At 50.1% G+C, this 18,727-nt stretch overlaps 2 protein-coding genes across 4 annotated transcripts in view; both read right to left on the minus strand.

Annotated features, from left to right (window-relative positions):
- LOC101080161 (stromal interaction molecule 2-like) overlaps positions 1–8,073 on the minus strand; it is a 20,650-nt gene extending 12,577 nt beyond the window's left edge. Inside the window, exons 1-2 of one of the 3 annotated variants that reach the window (XM_029850361.1) lie at positions 7,440–7,490; positions 6,956–7,253 (exon numbers count right to left, since the gene is read on the minus strand). In XM_029850361.1, coding sequence (XP_029706221.1) covers positions 6,956–7,067 — 112 coding nt within the window. In that variant the 5' untranslated portion in view covers positions 7,068–7,253; positions 7,440–7,490. Of the gene's footprint in view, positions 1–93; positions 141–6,955; positions 7,254–7,439; positions 7,491–8,050 lie in introns of those variants that run through there. The other 2 variants (XM_029850359.1, XM_029850360.1) reach the window with 2 other exon arrangements.
- Positions 8,074–9,105: 1,032 nt separating this feature from the next.
- Positions 9,106–17,767, minus strand: LOC101077979 (heparan-alpha-glucosaminide N-acetyltransferase-like). The gene is made up of 18 exons (XM_029850373.1): positions 17,202–17,767; positions 16,462–16,577; positions 16,240–16,376; positions 15,959–16,068; positions 15,736–15,805; positions 15,528–15,597; positions 15,320–15,423; positions 15,122–15,198; positions 15,005–15,035; positions 14,709–14,869; positions 14,498–14,613; positions 14,292–14,413; positions 14,097–14,223; positions 10,630–10,716; positions 10,435–10,512; positions 10,294–10,364; positions 10,084–10,193; positions 9,106–9,901 (listed from the first exon to the last, which is right to left on the minus strand). Exons 1-18 carry the CDS (start codon positions 17,293–17,295, stop codon positions 9,717–9,719), a joined length of 1,866 nt encoding a protein of 621 aa, XP_029706233.1. The 5' UTR covers positions 17,296–17,767; the 3' UTR covers positions 9,106–9,716.
- Positions 17,768–18,727: the final 960 nt, after the last annotated feature.

An 18,727-nucleotide genomic window follows, 5' to 3' on the forward strand; every position in this document is an offset into this window, starting at 1 on the left:
TTGGTGCAGTTGTTGGTGCTGTTTCTAACTCGAGGAATCTAAAACTGCTCCGACGTACTCAAAGTTCCCCTGTAGGACATTGATAGTACTGACCTACTGGGAGCTGCTCACACCTCTCCACTGGGACTGGGACACCTCAAAAACTGGGACACCTCTCCACTGGGACTGGGACACCTCTCTACTGGGACACCTCTCTACTGGGACACCTCTCCACTGGGACTGGGACACCTCTCTACTGGGACACCTCTCTACTGGGACACCTCTCCACTGGGACACCTCTCCACTGGGACTGGGACACCTCAAAAACTGGGACACCTCTCCACTGGGACTGGGACACCTCTCTACTGGGACACCTCTCCACTGGGACTGGGACACCTCTCTACTGGGACACCTCTCCACTGGGACTGGGACACCTCTCTACTGGGACACCTCTCCACTGGGACTGGGACACCTCTCTACTGGGACACCTCTCCACTGGGACTGGGACACCTCTCTACTGGGACACCTCTCTACTGGGACACCTCTCCACTGGGACTGGGACAGCTCAAAAACTGAGACTGGGACACCTCAAAAACTGGGACACCTCAAAAACTGGGACACCTCTCCACTGGGACTGGGACAGCTCAAAAACTGAGACTGGGACACCTCAAAAACTGGGACACCTCTCCACTGGGACTGGGACACCTCTCTACTGGGACACCTCTCCACTGGAACTGGGACACCTCAAAAACTGGGACACCTCTCCACTGGGACTGGGACAGCTCAAAAACTGGGACTGGGACACCTCAAAAACTGGGACACCTCTCCACTGGGACTGGGACACCTCTCTACTGGGACACCTCTCCACTGGGACTGGGACAGCTCAAAAACTGGGACACCTCTCCACTGGGACTGGGACACCTCTCTACTGGGACACCTCTCTACTGGGACTGGGACACCTCTCTACTGGGACACCTCAAAAACTGGGACACCTCTCTACTGGGACTGGGACACCTCTCTACTGGGACACCTCTCCACTGGGACTGGGACAGCTCAAAAACTGGGACACCTCTCCACTGGGACTGGGACAGCTCAAAAACTGAGACTGGGACACCTCAAAAACTGGGACACCTCTCCACTGGGACTGGGACACCTCTCTACTGGGACACCTCTCAGCTGGGACACCTCTCTACTGGGACACCTCTCTGCTGGGACACCTCTCCACTGGAACTGGGACACCTCTCTACTGGGACACCTCTCCACTGGAACTGGGACACCTCAAAAACTGGGACACCTCTCCACTGGGACTGGGACACCTCAAAAACTGGGACACCTCTCCACTGGGACTGGGACAGCTCAAAAACTGAGACTGGGACACCTCAAAAACTGGGACACCTCTCCACTGGGACTGGGACACCTCAAAAACTGGGACACCTCTCAACTGGAACTGGGACACCTCTCTACTGGGACACCTCTCTACTGGGACACCTCTCTACTGGGACACCTCTCCACTGGAACTGGGACACCTCTCTACTGGGACACCTCTCAGCTGGGACACCTCTCTACTGGGACACCTCTCAGCTGGGACACCTCAAAAACTGGGACACCTCTCAACTGGAACTGGGACACCTCTCTACTGGGACACCTCTCTACTGGGACACCTCTCTACTGGGACACCTCTCTGCTGGGACACCTCTCTACTGGGACACCTCTCTACTTGGACACCTCTCAGCTGGGGTTGGGACACCTCTCTACTGGGACACCTCTCAGCTGGGACACCTCTCTACTGGGACACCTCTCTACTGGGACTGGGACACCTCTCTACTGGGACACCTCTCAGCTGGGACACCTCTCTACTGGGACACCTCTCTGCTGGGACACCTCTCTACTGGGACACCTCTCTACTGGGACACCTCTCAGCTGGGACACCTCTCTACTGGGACACCTCTCTATTGGGACACCTCTCTACTGGGACACCTCTCAGCTGGGACACCTCTCAGCTGGGGTTGGGACACCTCTCTACTGGGACACCTCTCAGCTGGGACACCTCTCTATTGGGACACCTCTCTACTGGGACACCTCTCAGCTGGGACACCTCTCAGCTGGGGTTGGGACACCTCTCTACTGGGACACCTCTCTACTGGGACACCTCTCTATTGGGACACCTCTCTACTGGGACACCTCTCAGCTGGGACACCTCTCAGCTGGGGTTGGGACACCTCTCTACTGGGACACCTCTCAGCTGGGGTTGGGACACCTCTCTACTGGGACACCTCTCTACTGGGACACCTCTCAGCTGGGTTGGGACACCTCTCTACTGGGACACCTCTCTACTGGGACACCTCTCAGCTGGGGTTGGGACACCTCTCTACTGGGACACCTCTCTACTGGGACACCTCTCAGCTGGGTTGGGACACCTCTCTACTGGGACACCTCTCTACTGGGACACCTCTCAGCTGGGACTGGGACACCTCTCTACTGGGACACCTCTCAGCTGGGACACCTCTCTACTGGGACACCTCTCTACTGGGACACCTCTCTACTGGGACACCTCTCAGCTGGGACACCTCTCAGCTGGGACACCTCTCAGCTGGGACACCTCTCTACTGGGACACCTCTCAGCTGGGACACCTCTCTACTGGGACACCTCTCAGCTGGGACACCTCTCAGCTGGGACACCTCTCAGCTGGGACACCTCTCAGCTGGGACACCTCTCTACTGGGACACCTCTCTACTGGGACACCTCTCAGCTGGGACACCTCTCAGCTGGGACACCTCTCTACTGGGACACCTCTCAGCTGGGACACCTCTCTACTGGGACACCTCTCTACTGGGACACCTCTCAGCTGGGACACCTCTCAGCTGGGACACCTCTCTACTGGGACACCTCTCTACTGGGAATGGGACACCTCTCTACTGGGACACCTCTCTACTGGGACACCTCTCTACTGGGACTGGGACACCTCTCTACTGGGACACCTCTCCACTGGGACTGGGACAGCTCAAAAACTGGGACACCTCTCCACTGGGACTGGGACAGCTCAAAAACTGAGACTGGGACAGCTCAAAAACTGGGACACCTCTCCACTGGGACTGGGACAGCTCAAAAACTGAGACTGGGACACCTCAAAAACTGGGACACCTCTCCACTGGGACTGGGACACCTCTCTACTGGGACACCTCTCAGCTGGGACACCTCTCAGCTGGGACACCTCTCTGCTGGGACACCTCTCTGCTGGGACACCTCTCCACTGGAACTGGGACACCTCTCTACTGGGACACCTCTCCACTGGAACTGGGACACCTCAAAAACTGGGACACCTCTCCACTGGGACTGGGACACCTCAAAAACTGGGACACCTCTCCACTGGGACTGGGACACCTCAAAAACTGAGACTGGGACACCTCAAAAACTGGGACACCTCTCCACTGGGACTGGGACACCTCAAAAACTGGGACACCTCTCAACTGGAACTGGGACACCTCTCTACTGGGACACCTCTCTACTGGGACACCTCTCCACTGGAACTGGGACACCTCTCTACTGGGACACCTCTCAGCTGGGACACCTCTCTACTGGGACACCTCTCAGCTGGGACACCTCAAAAACTGGGACACCTCTCAACTGGAACTGGGACACCTCTCTACTGGGACACCTCTCTACTGGGACACCTCTCTACTGGGACACCTCTCTGCTGGGACACCTCTCTACTGGGACACCTCTCTACTGGGACACCTCTCAGCTGGGACACCTCTCTACTGGGACACCTCTCAGCTGGGACTGGGACACCTCTCTACTGGGACACCTCTCAGCTGGGACACCTCTCTACTGGGACACCTCTCTGCTGGGACACCTCTCTACTGGGACACCTCTCTGCTGGGACACCTCTCTACTGGGACACCTCTCTATTGGGACACCTCTCTACTGGGACACCTCTCAGCTGGGGTTGGGACACCTCTCTACTGGGACACCTCTCTACTGGGACACCTCTCAGCTGGGTTGGGACACCTCTCTACTGGGACACCTCTCTACTGGGACACCTCTCAGCTGGGGTTGGGACACCTCTCTACTGGGACACCTCTCAGCTGGGTTGGGACACCTCTCTACTGGGACACCTCTCTACTGGGACACCTCTCAGCTGGGACTGGGACACCTCTCTACTGGGACACCTCTCAGCTGGGACACCTCTCAGCTGGGACACCTCTCTACTGGGACACCTCTCTACTGGGACACCTCTCTACTGGGACACCTCTCAGCTGGGACACCTCTCTACTGGGACACCTCTCAGCTGGGACACCTCTCAGCTGGGACACCTCTCTACTGGGACACCTCTCAGCTGGGACACCTCTCTACTGGGACACCTCTCAGCTGGGACACCTCTCAGCTGGGACACCTCTCTACTGGGACACCTCTCAGCTGGGACACCTCTCTACTGGGACACCTCTCTACTGGGACACCTCTCAGCTGGGACACCTCTCAGCTGGGACACCTCTCTACTGGGACACCTCTCAGCTGGGACACCTCTCAGCTGGGACACCTCTCTACTGGGACACCTCTCAGCTGGGACACCTCTCTACTGGGACACCTCTCAGCTGGGACACCTCTCAGCTGGGACACCTCTCAGCTGGGACTGGGACACCTCTCAGCTGGGACTGGGACACCTCTCAGCTGGGACTGGGACACCTCTCTACTGGGACACCTCTCAGCTGGGGTTGGGACACCTCTCTACTGGGACACCTCTCTACTGGGACACCTCTCAGCTGGGTTGGGACACCTCTCTACTGGGACACCTCTCTACTGGGACACCTCTCAGCTGGGACTGGGACACCTCTCTACTGGGACACCTCTCAGCTGGGACACCTCTCTACTGGGACACCTCTCAGCTGGGACACCTCTCTACTGGGACACCTCTCTACTGGGACACCTCTCTACTGGGACACCTCTCAGCTGGGACACCTCTCTACTGGGACACCTCTCAGCTGGGACACCTCTCAGCTGGGACACCTCTCTACTGGGACACCTCTCAGCTGGGACACCTCTCTACTGAGACACCTCTCAGCTGGGACACCTCTCTACTGGGACACCTCTCTACTGGGACACCTCTCAGCTGGGACACCTCTCAGCTGGGACACCTCTCTACTGGGACACCTCTCAGCTGGGACACCTCTCAGCTGGGACACCTCTCAGCTGGGACACCTCTCTACTGGGACACCTCTCAGCTGGGACACCTCTCAGCTGGGACACCTCTCAGCTGGGACTGGGACACCTCTCAGCTGGGACTGGGACACCTCTCAGCTGGGACTGGGACACCTCTCTACTGGACTGCACCAACAGGTTGTAACGTAGCTGAATATGAGTCCAGCTGAAATCAGCTCATCAGAGGACTTTGGCTGATCTGGAGGTGAAGCTGTGGAGAAAAAACCTGACGACTGGAAACAAACTGGAATCAGCACGTCAATATTGGATTTAGTCAGCATCAAAATGGAACTCAGCAGAATTATTGTCCCTAAATGTTCCCCCGTGCTCTCCGTGGCATGTGCAGGGTTAGGGTCAGGGTTCAGAGGGTTAGGGTTCAGAGGGTTAGGGTTAAGGTTCAGAGGGTTAGGGTTCAGAGGGTTAGGGTTAAGGTTCAGAGGGTTAGGGTCAGGGTTCAGAGGATTAGGGTTTAGAGGGTTAGGGTTCAGAGGGTTAGGGTTCAGAGGGTCAGGGTTCAGAGGGTTAGGGTTCAGAGGGTTAGGGTTCAGTGGGTCAGGGTTCAGAGGGTTAGGGTTCAGTGGGTCAGGGTTCAGAGGGTTAGGGTTCAGAGGGTTAGGGTTCAGTGGGTCAGGGTTCAGAGGGTTAGGGTTCAGAGGGTTAGGGTCAGGGTTCAGAGGGTCAGGGTTCAGAGGGTTAGGGTTCAGAGGGTTAGGGTTCAGAGGGTTAGGGTACAGAGGGTTAGGGTTCAGAGGATTAGGGTTCAGAGGGTTAGGGTTCAGAGGATTAGGGTTCAGAGGGTTAGGGTTCAGAGGGTTAGGGTTAGGGTTCAGAGGGTTAGGGTTCAGAGGGTTAGGGTCAGGGTTCAGAGGGTTAGGGTTCAGAAGATTAGATTTCAGAGGGTTACGGTTCCGAGGGTTAAGGTTAGGGTTAGGGTCCAGAGGATTAGGGTTAGGGTTAGGGTTCAGAGGATTAGGGTTCAGAGGGTTAGGGTTAGGGTTCAGAGGGTTAGGGTTCAGAGGGTTAGGGTTCAGAGGGTTAGGGTTAAGGTTCAGAGGGTTAGGGTTAGGGTTAGGGTTCAGAGGGTTAGGGTCAGGGTTCAGAGGGTTAGGGTTAGGGTTCAGAGGGTTAGGGTTCAGAGGGTTAGGGTTAGGGTTCAGAGGATTAGGGTTTAGAGGGTTAGGGTTCAGAGGGTTAGGGTTCAGAGGGTTAGGGTTCAGAGGGTTAGGGTACAGAGGGTTAGGGTTAGGGTTCAGAGGGTTAGGGTACAGTGGGTTAGGGTTAGGGTTCAGAGGGTTAGGGTTCAGAGGGTCAGGGTTCAGAGGGTTAGGGTTCAGAGGGTTAGGGTTCAGTGGGTCAGGGTTCAGAGGGTTAGGGTTCAGAGGGTTAGGGTCAGGGTTCAGAGGGTCAGAGGGTCAGGGTTCAGAGGATTAGGGTTCAGAGGGTTAGGGTTCAGAGGGTTAGGGTACAGAGGGTTAGGGTTCAGAGGATTAGGGTTCAGAGGGTTAGGGTTAGGGTTCAGAGGGTTAGGGTTCAGAGGGTTAGGGTCAGGGTTCAGAGTGCAGAGTTCAAGCACAAATTAACCAAAGGAACCTAAATTTAAAGCAAACGTTTCTGACTCGGTTCAACCCTCTAATATGTCTTAAACCAAAACCAACGACATAACTAGTGATCTGGGTTAGTAAAAGTCTCTGTAGTAAATGTTCCATATCTGAATGTGAAACAAGCGTTAGAAAAAGAGCTGCTATCAGCTGTGACCCGTTAGTCCTGATATTTACTCACCCGCCTGGTCGATGGCGGCAACTCCACTGGGAGAGATCGAAGCCTGGAAGTCGGCACCTTGGGCAATAATGCAAATTGCAGCCGTAGAAAAGTACCCCAACAGAGGCAACATTTTGTTGTGCTGATTATAATTGTCGTTCAGAGCTTCGTTTCCTTTTGGAACTGATGGAAAATCAAATGGCTCCAAGCCACCGAGTGTGTGAGGCAGCGCCAGCGCCAGTCAGCGAAATGTGTGAAGGTGATCTCTGTTGCTATTCCGGGCAGAGCCGGGAGGGAGACTCGAACCCAGGGATTATTTCTTGAAGACAGATAAACTATATTTTAGAGCAAATTCAAAATATGTTAATGAAGTGTCACAAAGCTCGGTAGATTCTCAGTGGCAGCCAGAACGCTCCAAAGATGAAGAGCGTCCCTGTAAAGGTAAATGAGTGTAAGGAAACAAATACCAGTGAACTATGTGGAGGTGTCAGCAGCTGATACGCACATCGCTTTGTTTGTTTGTTTGTTTGTTGGTCTCACTAAGAGGTGGCACATAGTCTCTGCATCTATAGAGATGTGGAGATTTGATGTTGAGTGTTTGCCTCTTTTCTCCGGCTGCTCCCTGTGATCCTGCCAACAGTCTGTTAGGGTCCCAAACATGCAGCTGTCGTGCACGAGGGTCGTTTAGTGAGCTCCCCGTTGACTCATTAGGCAGTTAATCACCTTCATCTGAGCTGAGGAAGCAATATAAAATGATGGCTAGCGTGTAAAAAGAACAAATTGAAGGTAACAGGATAGTTTAGGAATAGGCTGGGATGTCTGACTTCTACCTGGGTGGGTAGAGTTGTTTACAGACATACATCATCTAGTTACTAGGAAATAACCTCAACCTACACAAACCTAAACAAAACTGTTTGTGGAAATGTTGCGTTTTCACACAAAATGGTGCTCAAATGTCCTCAAATGTGTACCATTACTTTAGCAGCAACAAAGTGTCAGGTTTCATTCCAGAAATGTGGCAGCGGTATAAAAATAGTACCCCCCCCCCCCCCCCCACACACACACAACATGGTTAGGGAAATGAGAGATGTACTCCCAGTCTCTCACTATACAGACCAACATCTGTGTAGCCTTTGATGAGAGATCGAGGCAAGGCACTGGCCGACGCATGTTAGTCCCCATTCCACCTCCCACTGGCTCACATGATCCATATCAGAAAGGAGAGGAGGACAGGGGGGGGGCTGGGTTAGGGTTAGGTTAGGTTTCAGGGTTAGGGTTATATGTGTATGTGTGTGTGGCGGGGGGGGGGGGGGGGGGGGTTGGGGGGGTTGTTGGTTAGGGGTTAGAGGGTAAGGGTTGGGTCAGGGGTTAGGGTTGGGTCAGGGGTTAGGGGTTTAGGGTTGGGTTAGGGTTAGAGGGTAAGGGTTGGGTCAGGGGTTAGGGTTAGGGGTTAGGGTTGGGTTAGGGTTAGAGGGTAAGGGTTGGGTTAGGGTTAGGGGTTAGGGTTAGAGGGTAAGGGTTGGGTCAGGGGTTAGGGTTAAGGGTTAGGGTTAGAGGGTAAGGGTTGGGTCAGGGGTTAGGGTTGGGTCAGGGGTTAGGGGGTTAGGGTTAGGGGTTAGGGTTGGGTCAGGGGTTAGAGGTTAGGGTTGACACCACTGAAAGGGTGAATTCAGTCTCAATATTAAAAGAAGCTGGCTCTCTTGTGTGCATAAATCAGTAAGCTATGATTCTTTCAAATAGGTTTTACACTTCTTTACACAGATTCTGATGCATGTAGAAAACAATGAAAATAATATTATAAAACAACCCCAATAGATTGGTGATGCGTTGAGAGATTGCAGGTTTGAAGAGAAGCACCACTGAAACGGGGAAAGATGCACGTTGCTATTATTGGTAATTATGCTACAATAGGTGATTATGTTGTCCACCAATAAACTCCCATGAGTATGTTGCTCACAGAAGCTCTATAGAGAACTGAATTTACGATGACGAGTTTTCTGTGTTTAAGCGGACGACACATACAGCAACTACATCTGCCTCAAAAGGGACAAATGGAACAAAAAGGGATCCAAAAAATTCCACCTCAGAACACAACTGTAAACTAAAAATGACCTCTATGTGATTACAGCGTCCACAAACCGAATATACAGCTAATATGAACTCAAACACAATTACACAATGTGTTTCTTACTTTTATTTAGAGTGTAATTTTTTGGTAAAAAATGATATGACTCTGGAGGGACATAAACATGGGTACGATACAATGGGAAGGCATTCTGTTCGGATAAGAGACTCAAGTGATATACAAAATCAGACTTGATAAGAAAAATACAGGTAAAGAGCAGCTGTGCACCACTGGTGAAAACACAAAAACTGATTGGGATTAAAAAGAGATCAGATAGTTGCAAAGAACAACAAAACTACAGAAAAGTCAAGCTAAGAAATACCTGTTATGGAGGTGGTGAACGTACATTCTCTTGGTTTATTGCCACTTACACAAACAGCAGCGGGGATTTCTCCCACTCCCATCAGGAGCTTAATAAACCATTCGTCCACCACCCACGGCCGCATTGACTGATAGAAGACAAATGAACCAGCATTAATAACAGCCGTAAAAACGGCCTTAAACAGTGTTTGTTTTACCTTTGTTGTCATAGCAACAATTCCCTACCGACGGTGAAATCCGATCACCTCTCTGGCTCAACCCTGAAAAGCTCCAGCATTTTGCATGAAATTGAAGTTGTTTAGCTCCTTGTTTTGCTCGTGGTGTCCCGCTCCACACCTAAATTTTCAAGAAAACCTTCTTTCTGTATAGAACATAGGAGATGAGGACCCAACAAGATGTTGCTACGAGGTTCTGGGTCAGGTGCTCAGAGTGGGATTGGCTGTTGCTCATTTGCCAGCGGAAGGGGAAGTAGTCCTGAAACACCTCGTGGCCCACGTACACAAGGATGGAGTTCATACCTGCAAATACAAGCAGGTCAACATTTACTGAAACCCCCAAAATGAATCAGAAATGAGGAAAACACCATAATCTGAAGACTCCAAATTTAGTTAAGTAGCCCTAAAATTCCAACAGGTAGTTCCGTCTAAATGGGTTCATTTCATCACAACCCACAGTAATTGTGACACGGTGCTCAGTCTCACCTGGGAAAGGAAAGGTGCACCGGTCCACCACTTCTGAACGTCCACAGTGTAGTAGATGAGCGCCAGCAACACGTATGCAAAACAGGCCAGTGTCGTCACGTAGGACAGAGACCTTAATGCACACATGCAACCATTAGTCTAAATATTTGCTTGCAACTAAAGAAAAGTGCCGGAAGCTCCCTTCCTTTCCCAGATCCCGCTGGAAAACCCACCATAAGTTCTTGTTGACAGGAATTAGGCCCTGGTTTGTGGAACAGTTGGTGAGAACGGCTGAAAAGACGCCCTGTAGTTTACAAGAGACGTTGTTACTCACTTGAGATTTGAACACGTGTCCATGCAGCTGTTGAACTTACCAATAAAAAGGCCCAAATTAAAAACCTTGATATTATACCTCGATGAAGATCTCTGTAGTGCAAGATAATTTTTCCTGCCTGAAGACAATTTAAAAGCTACTTAAGATATATAACCATGTTACAATTCATCAATAATTGTACAAAATGAGGGAATAAATGGAGAGTTAAACCAATGCAGACACATTCAAAACAAACCTGTAAGCCAAGAAAAGTCATGAGGATGGAGTTGATGCTGCCAAGAATTCCCTCTGGATCATACGGCACGTGAGTGGCATAAATCACCTGAGTACAGACACACAACGCAGTTAGAGGACATTCTTTCAGGTCTCGATTGGACAGCAAAGGTGGAAGACATTTTGCCTCTTGGGTGAAGAAAAGAAGGACCATTGCCAAAATAATCCTGTTGGTTTCAGCCTGGAACCACTGTGGGACAGAGGATGGTCCACCCACAGGCAGAAAAAGACAAACATGGTTTATGTTGCCAGTACCATGACAAATGCACAGAGAAAGCAAAGAAGCACAACACAAGCATGTGACACAAGAGAGCCGTCTCCTCTGGACAGGACTGAAACGTCTCCTCTGGACAGGACTGAAACGTCTCCTCTGGACAGGACTGAAACGTCTCCTCTGGACAGGACTGAAACGTCTCCTCTGGACAGGACTGAAATGTTCATCTACACCTTGAGGACTCATTCAAGGAGAGCAACAGGAATGCTTTAGCCACAGAAGATGATGGGAGTAAAATGGTTTCAAAGAGGGTAAAGAAGCCATCTTTGTCCAGGATATTCATGTTCAATGCTCCTCCTGGCCGGTAGAGAGGCTTTAGATTTTAGTGGAGAGCCGTTAGCACAACAGGTTGGACCTGTTCAAGACAGCTGCTGTAGAGGGTTAGGGTTAGCTCCTGATGGGTTAGGGTTAGGGTTAGGGTTAGCGCCTGATGGGTTAGGGTTAGGGTTAGGGTTAGCTCCTGATGGGTTAGGGTTAGGGTTAGGGTTAGCTCCTGATGGGTTAGGGTTAGCTCCTGATGGGTTAGGGTTAGGGTTAGGGTTAGCTCCTGATGGGTTAGGGTTAGGGTTAGGGTTAGCTCCTGATGGGTTAGGGTTAGGGTTAGGGTTAGCTCCTGATGGGTTAGGGTTAGCTCCTGATGGGTTAGGGTTAGCTCCTGATGGGTTAGGGTTAGGGTTAGCTCCTGATGGGTTAGGGTTAGGGTTAGGGTTAGCTCCTGATGGGTTAGGGTTAGGGTTAGGGTTAGCTCCTGATGGGTTAGGGTTAGGGTTAGCTCCTGATGGGTTAGGGTTAGGGTTAGCTCCTGATGGGTTAGGGTTAGAGGGTTAGGGTTAGGGTAGAGGGTTAGGGTTAGAGGGTTAGGGTTAGGGTAGAGGGTTAGAGGGTTAGAGGGTTAGGGTTAGGGTTAGGGTAGAGGGTTAGAGGGTTAGGGTTAGGGTTAGAGTTAGGGTTAGGGTTAGAGGGTTAGGGTTAGGGTTAGAGTTAGGGTTAGAGTTAGGGTTAGGGTTAGGGTTAGAGGGTTAGGGTTAGGGTTAGGGTTAGAGTTAGGGTTAGGGTTAGGGTTAGGGTTAGAGTTAGGGTTAGGGTTAGGGTTAACCCATCCAGGAGCAGGCTGAGTCTGTCTGGGTACCTCCAGAGGAGGAGGCTACTATTGTCAAAAACATCAGCACACCCTGGTGATACGGAGGCACTGGAAACAGCTAGAACCAACCTGAACCGGGCCATTAGACAACATCCTGACAGGTGACCAACATGATGACAGTTGATCAACATGATGACAGGTGACCAACACGATGACAGGTGACCAACATGATGACAGGTGACCAACATGATGACAGTTGATCAACATGATGACAGGTGACCAACACGATGACAGGTGACCAACACGATGACAGGTGACCAACATGATGACAGGTGACCAACATGATGACAGTTGATCAACACGATGACAGGTGATCAACACGATGACAGGTGATCAACACGATGACAGGTGACCAACATGATGACAGGTGACCAACATGATGACAGGTGATCAACATGATGACAGGTGACCAACATGATGACAGGTAACCAACATGATGACAGGTGAACCACACGATGACAGGTGACCAACATGATGAAAGGTGACCAACACGATGACAGGTGACCAACATGATGACAGGTAACCAACATGATGACAGGTGACCAACATGATGACAGGTGACCAACAGGATGAAAGGTGACCAACACGATGACAGGTGACCAACACGATGACAGGTGACCAACACGATGACAGGTGACCAACATGATGAAAGGTGAACCACATGATGACAGGTGACCAACATGATGACAGGTGACCAACATGATGAAAGGTGAACCACATGATGACAGGTGACCAACATGATGACAGGTGACCAACATGATGACAGGTGACCAACACGATGACAGGTGACCAACATGATGAAAGGTGAACCACATGATGACAGGTGAACCACATGATGAAAGGTGAACCACATGATGACAGGTGACCAACATGATGACAGGTGACCAACACGATGACAGGTGACCAACACGATGACAGGTGACCAACATGATGACAGGTGACCAACATGATGAAAGGTGAACCACATGATGACAGGTGACCAACACGATGACAGGTGAACCACATGATGAAAGGTGAACCACATGATGACAGGTGACCAACACGATGACAGGTGACCAACATGATGACAGGTGACCAACACGATGACAGGTGACCAACAGGATGACAGGTGACCAACATGATGACAGGTGACCAACACGATGACAGGTGACCAACACGATGACAGGTGACCAACATGATGAAAGGTGAACCACATGATGACAGGTGACCAACATGATGACAGGTGACCAACACGATGACAGGTGACCAACACGATGACAGGTGACCAACACGATGACAGGTGACCAACATGATGAAAGGTGAACCACATGATGACAGGTGACCAACACGATGACAGGTGACCAACATGATGACAGGTGACCAACATGATGAAAGGTGACCAACATGATGAAAGGTGAACCACATGATGAAAGGTGACCAACATGATGACAGGTGACCAACACGATGACAGGTGACCAACATGATGAAAGGTGAACCACATGATGAAAGGTGAACCACATGATGACAGGTGACCAACACGATGACAGGTGACCAACACGATGACAGGTGACCAACATGATGACAGGTGACCAACACGATGACAGGTGACCAACACGATGACAGGTGACCAACATGATGAAAGGTGAACCACATGATGACAGGTGACCAACACGATGACAGGTGACCAACATGATGAAAGGTGAACCACATGATGAAAGGTGACCAACAGGATGACAGGTGACCAACACGATGACAGGTGACCAACAGGATGACAGGTGACCAACACGATGACAGGTGACCAACACGATGACAGGTGACCAACACGATGACAGGTGACCAACATGATGAAAGGTGAACCACATGATGACAGGTGACCAACACGATGACAGGTGACCAACATGATGACAGGTGACCAACATGATGAAAGGTGACCAACATGATGACAGGTGACCAACACGATGACAGGTGACCAACATGATGACAGGTGAACCACATGATGACAGGTGAACCACATGATGACAGGTGAACCACATACCCGTGAGGAGGGATTCTGATAGATGTGTTTCTCTCCGAGCAGCCATCGGTCAATGAAGCCAGCAGCTCCACCTGTGCAGTTTGGGAAGAGCCCCATGTCTCCGATTCCACCCGGGCCCAGATACCCCCTGATCACAAGAACTCCTTCAGTTTTGGAGTCAGAAGCAGAAACTGATGCAAACGCACATGGACTCACGTTGGACAGTCGGGTACAGGAAGGAGGAAGGTGAGAAACAGCCAGACGCTTTCTAAGAGCAGCACACACACCCAGGCTGGCCAATACAGCAAGACCTCGATTCCTGGAGACCACCAAGCATCCTGAACACAGGCCAGAGGCTCAAGAATTAGCTCTGCTCGCTCTACTGACACATTTAGCTTAAAACATACGTCAGTCGAACTCACCGTTGTGTAGATTTCAAGATGAGCCCTCGCCACCAGTAGATCCAGACAGGCAACAACCAGGTAAGCCAGAGCCAAGCGCTGCAGCACCCCTGGGATCCGCAGGGTGCCCCAAGACACTGGCAGGCGTCAATGAGCATGGAGCCAATGCGTGTCAGTAGTTTGAACCTCCTACATGGTTTGTAATAGTCTCAAGAAACATGTTTGCACTCACACGGTCCCTGGCAGTAGTTTGGATTGATGATGAAGAGACCGATGAGGAAGAGCTGAAGGCTTCTCCATGCAACTTTCCCCAGCAGGGAGAGGCGTGTGGAGCCTGTCCGAAGGAGAGCGTGGACCGACAGGGCGATGGATGTTCCCATTATGAACATAAACCTGATGAAAAGGAAATCATATTATTACCTGAAGAAACTAGTCTGGTCCCAAAATGCTGCATATTTATGTCGAATGTGGGGAAGACGGGTCCAAAATAACCCTGCTATCGACACACTACATGTAGATGCGGATTACCAGGGAAAGACTAAATCTGCAACAGTTAGACCTGCAAAGAGATTTAAAAAAGAGTTCAACTCCAGGACGTCATGCTCTGTGGAGGTAGGCGGTAAGGTTGGAACAGGTGACCCTCACCATTCCAGCTTTCATGTCTGAAGAACCAGTATCGGCCACCTCCGTAGTTCACAAACACCATAATGACCAACGAAATACTGAGGAAACCAAAGAAAATACTCCATTTTACATTATATGACAATGCCGTCCAGTAGAAGCAGGAGAATTAGCGAATGGTGTTTCATGTCATGATGGAATCCTAAACTACTGATTACTTGCCCCCTGAACGTATCCAGAGACTGCAGCCTCTTGCTGGATGTAGGAGGTGGCAAGAGGATGTTTTCAGTCACTGGCACTGTGTTCCTGCCAGGGGAGCCCAGTTCCTTTAGGGCGAAGAGTTTAAAAGTGCATCAATAGGGAGCCCGAATCCTCGCAAAGCAAATAATAATGGTGTTGAGGAACAATACGTTAGCTTTAACAGACTGACCGAGTTGATGAGCCTCTCTGTGTCCATTGTGCCCCTCAATCGGAAGAAGAAAGCTCTTACAGCATGGAGCCTGGAGGCATCAGGTGACACAATCAGTCATGCTAATAGCTCTAACCCGGGAATACAACACGCACATGCACTGGCAGCATCTCTAAGGCTGCTTTAAGACATCTGGAAGATTTCGACCCAGTATTTAGGTTGTTTTTACCCAAGTAATGTGTTTCCAAAGGCAGACGCCAAGGCCAGGCCAGTGTAGATGAGAAAGGCTACTAGGATGGCTGTGTGAAGAGTGACATGGAACAAATGAGAATGTGACCGTCCGAGCATCCTCTGTCACAGCGTCGGGCAGGGTTAGGGTTAGGGTTAGGGTTAGGGTAACCCTAACCCTAACCCTAACCCTTACTCACGTATGTTCAGGCAGAGTTACTCACGTATGTAGCTGCTGACGGGGTCTGCGAGAGTCACGATGGAGCAAGTGACGACTGAAGAGTTCTTTACCCACAACGAGTAGATGCCATGTTCTCCAAAGTGGAAAGGAAGCCTGACAATTAAAAATCATCATTATTATTTTATTTTTTAATTATTTGTGAAGATTTCATTTGTTTAAAAGCAATGTGGAAATGAGACCCACTAATTTGTTGGTTTTCATTCGACTAGTTGCAATTGGTTCTGAATATACTGACATTTCCAGGACACGAGGAGCTTGACTCACGTGCACAGCACCGAGTCGTCAGCAGTGCGGTTCAGCTGCAGGATGATGGGATGCTGTGTGGCCACAGTTAGATTTAGTGAGCTGGGCTGGCCAGGAACACGGGCTGCAGGTAGAATCCCCGACTGCTGGTACACACACTAGCACACAGACATGGGCCTCCACATCAGAAGGACCAAACTAAAACACACCATGATAGGATTGAACAAGGAGCTAAAGGTGCACCTGGTAGCAGTGCTCAGACACCCACGACACCATCACATCAGAGTCCAGCTCACTCTGGACAGTCAGAGAAGCTTTATCCATCCCCGGGACGGTCCGCTTGTGACCGGGCAGAGAGGCTGGCGGGTGATGGGGAGGAGATATTCTTTACATCACTTAATAGCTAACGAACTTGTTCAAATATACATGTAGCCATCTATTGTGACTGCACCTAGCTGCTGCTACAGAACTCTCAAAGGTGCCATGTTCTCCGACACTGTGGACAGCAGGAGGCTGAGCCAGGTCACATGCCGAATGGACCCAACCGCCACTGACTGTTGCTCCACCGGCTACTGTCAGATACACCTCGGTTCATATTTTCACATTCATTTTCATATGCAAATAGTAGCATTTTAGCTCAGAGCTAATAGCAGCTCCGGTGTTTGCCAGCAGTGCTTCACCGGAAGGTTCGGTGCACCCGGAGCCGAACTGTGTCCGGTATCCAACATAAAACCATCTTGGCCGGGAAGAGAACTTCAAATTCTTTGGTTGACGTTCTGACTGGACCGACATGCGTTTACATTTCTGTTGCAATCTATAATTGACCGAATTGGTTGATGGTTCACTTAAGAGAATACTAAAATATGGTATACGTTTGGGCCGAAAATGATATTATGGACTTGATGGTTTATGAATGCTTATTTTCATTACCAAAAGCAAACCCAATGCTGTTCTGCAAATGGGTTCGGACCGGTTCTACTTGCCGTTAGATAAGGCTGCCCGTGGTGCCACGCAGACGGCTGCGGCCAGAACAAGCGTCGCCAAGGCCAACATGGAACTCTCTCCAGACGGCTTCATCTCTTCCAGCTGCCACTTCAGCAGATGTGGCTTCTGCTTCTTCTTCTTTGGTTTAAACGGCAGTTGTCCCCATATTGTTGCACTACTGCCACCGTCTGGTCCTCTAGCGCACTTACATCCTGTTGAATAGACCAGCGCAGGTCAGACATTTAAACACCCTTTCCTCCCACCTGAACTTTCTGCACAGCTCAAATTGTTCTTCTCATCCTCATCCACCATTCCCAGTTTCCTCAGTCATCCATCATCAGTTTTCCCGACTATACTTCCTGTATATTAAAAGCCCCTGTTCTGTTGTTTCCATGTGTGACAGTGCTCACATAGCCCACTTGGATGTTTCCCCACAATGTAAAAGGTACTGTTGAAGCTGCTGTGCCTGATTCTTAACCTTGTTATTATAAGCTAATGTTCCCTGCTATTTCCTCCTTGATACCTCCCCTTGAATTCTGCTTCCCAGTTCTGCTGCCACTGCTCTTTTGCTCTTTTGCTCTTTTCTCCCACACAACACTCGTGTATCTTTTTTCTTGTGGTTGTTTTTATGAATCACTTCCGGCACAAACTGGAAACAACAGAACAGGGGCTTTTAATATACAGGAAGTATAGTCGGGAAAACTGATGATGGATGACTGAGGAAACTGGGAATGGTGGATGGGGATGAGAAGAACAATTTGAGCTGTGCAGCAAGTTCAGGTGGGAGGAAAGGGTGTTTAAATGTCTGACCTGCGCTGGTCTATTCAACAGGATGTAAGTGCGCTAGAGGACCAGACGGTGGCAGTAGTGCAACAATATGGGGACAACTGCTGTTTAAACCAAAGAAGGGGTGCAAGATATATTTTTGTTAACTTGTTCTTTAACTTTTATGTCGTACACTGAGACTTGAGTGAGTGCCAGTATTTTGTTCATCCTGTAATGGGTCACATGACAATAAGGAGAGTCCGAGAATGATCTTGGTCATCTGAGAAGATACTTTGTTTTGGTGCCAAACTGTAACCAAGAATATTAATACATGTGTGAATCAATAAAGGTGAGTCATTAATGTAAATTTCTCCATCAAAAGGCACTTTACAAAATAAAGTCGATTTACCTTTATAAATTCAGAGTGCAGTCTTGCCTCCTCCAATATGGTGGATATGCTGATATGTCACAGTAGCAGGCCAACCCAGGCGGTGGGGGGGGGGGGGGTCTAGGTACAACTGTGAATGGCAGGAAGACGTAGCAACAATAAACTATAACTTGAATAAGATTAGAAGAGGGTTGAATGGACCAATGAATTAAATTGGGAAACATGATGCAGGTTAGTGTCAACGTGAAACAAGGGTAAAGAATGTGTGTGTGTGTGTGTGTGTGTGTGTGTGTGTGTGTGTGTGCGTGTGTGTGTGTATTGTCAGATGTCTGGATATAAGCAAGTAAAATTTCAGGGAAAAACAGGATTACA

This window comes from Takifugu rubripes, chromosome 17 (genome assembly GCF_901000725.2).
Source record: "Takifugu rubripes chromosome 17, fTakRub1.2, whole genome shotgun sequence".
NCBI classification, from domain to species: domain Eukaryota; kingdom Metazoa; phylum Chordata; class Actinopteri; order Tetraodontiformes; family Tetraodontidae; genus Takifugu; species Takifugu rubripes.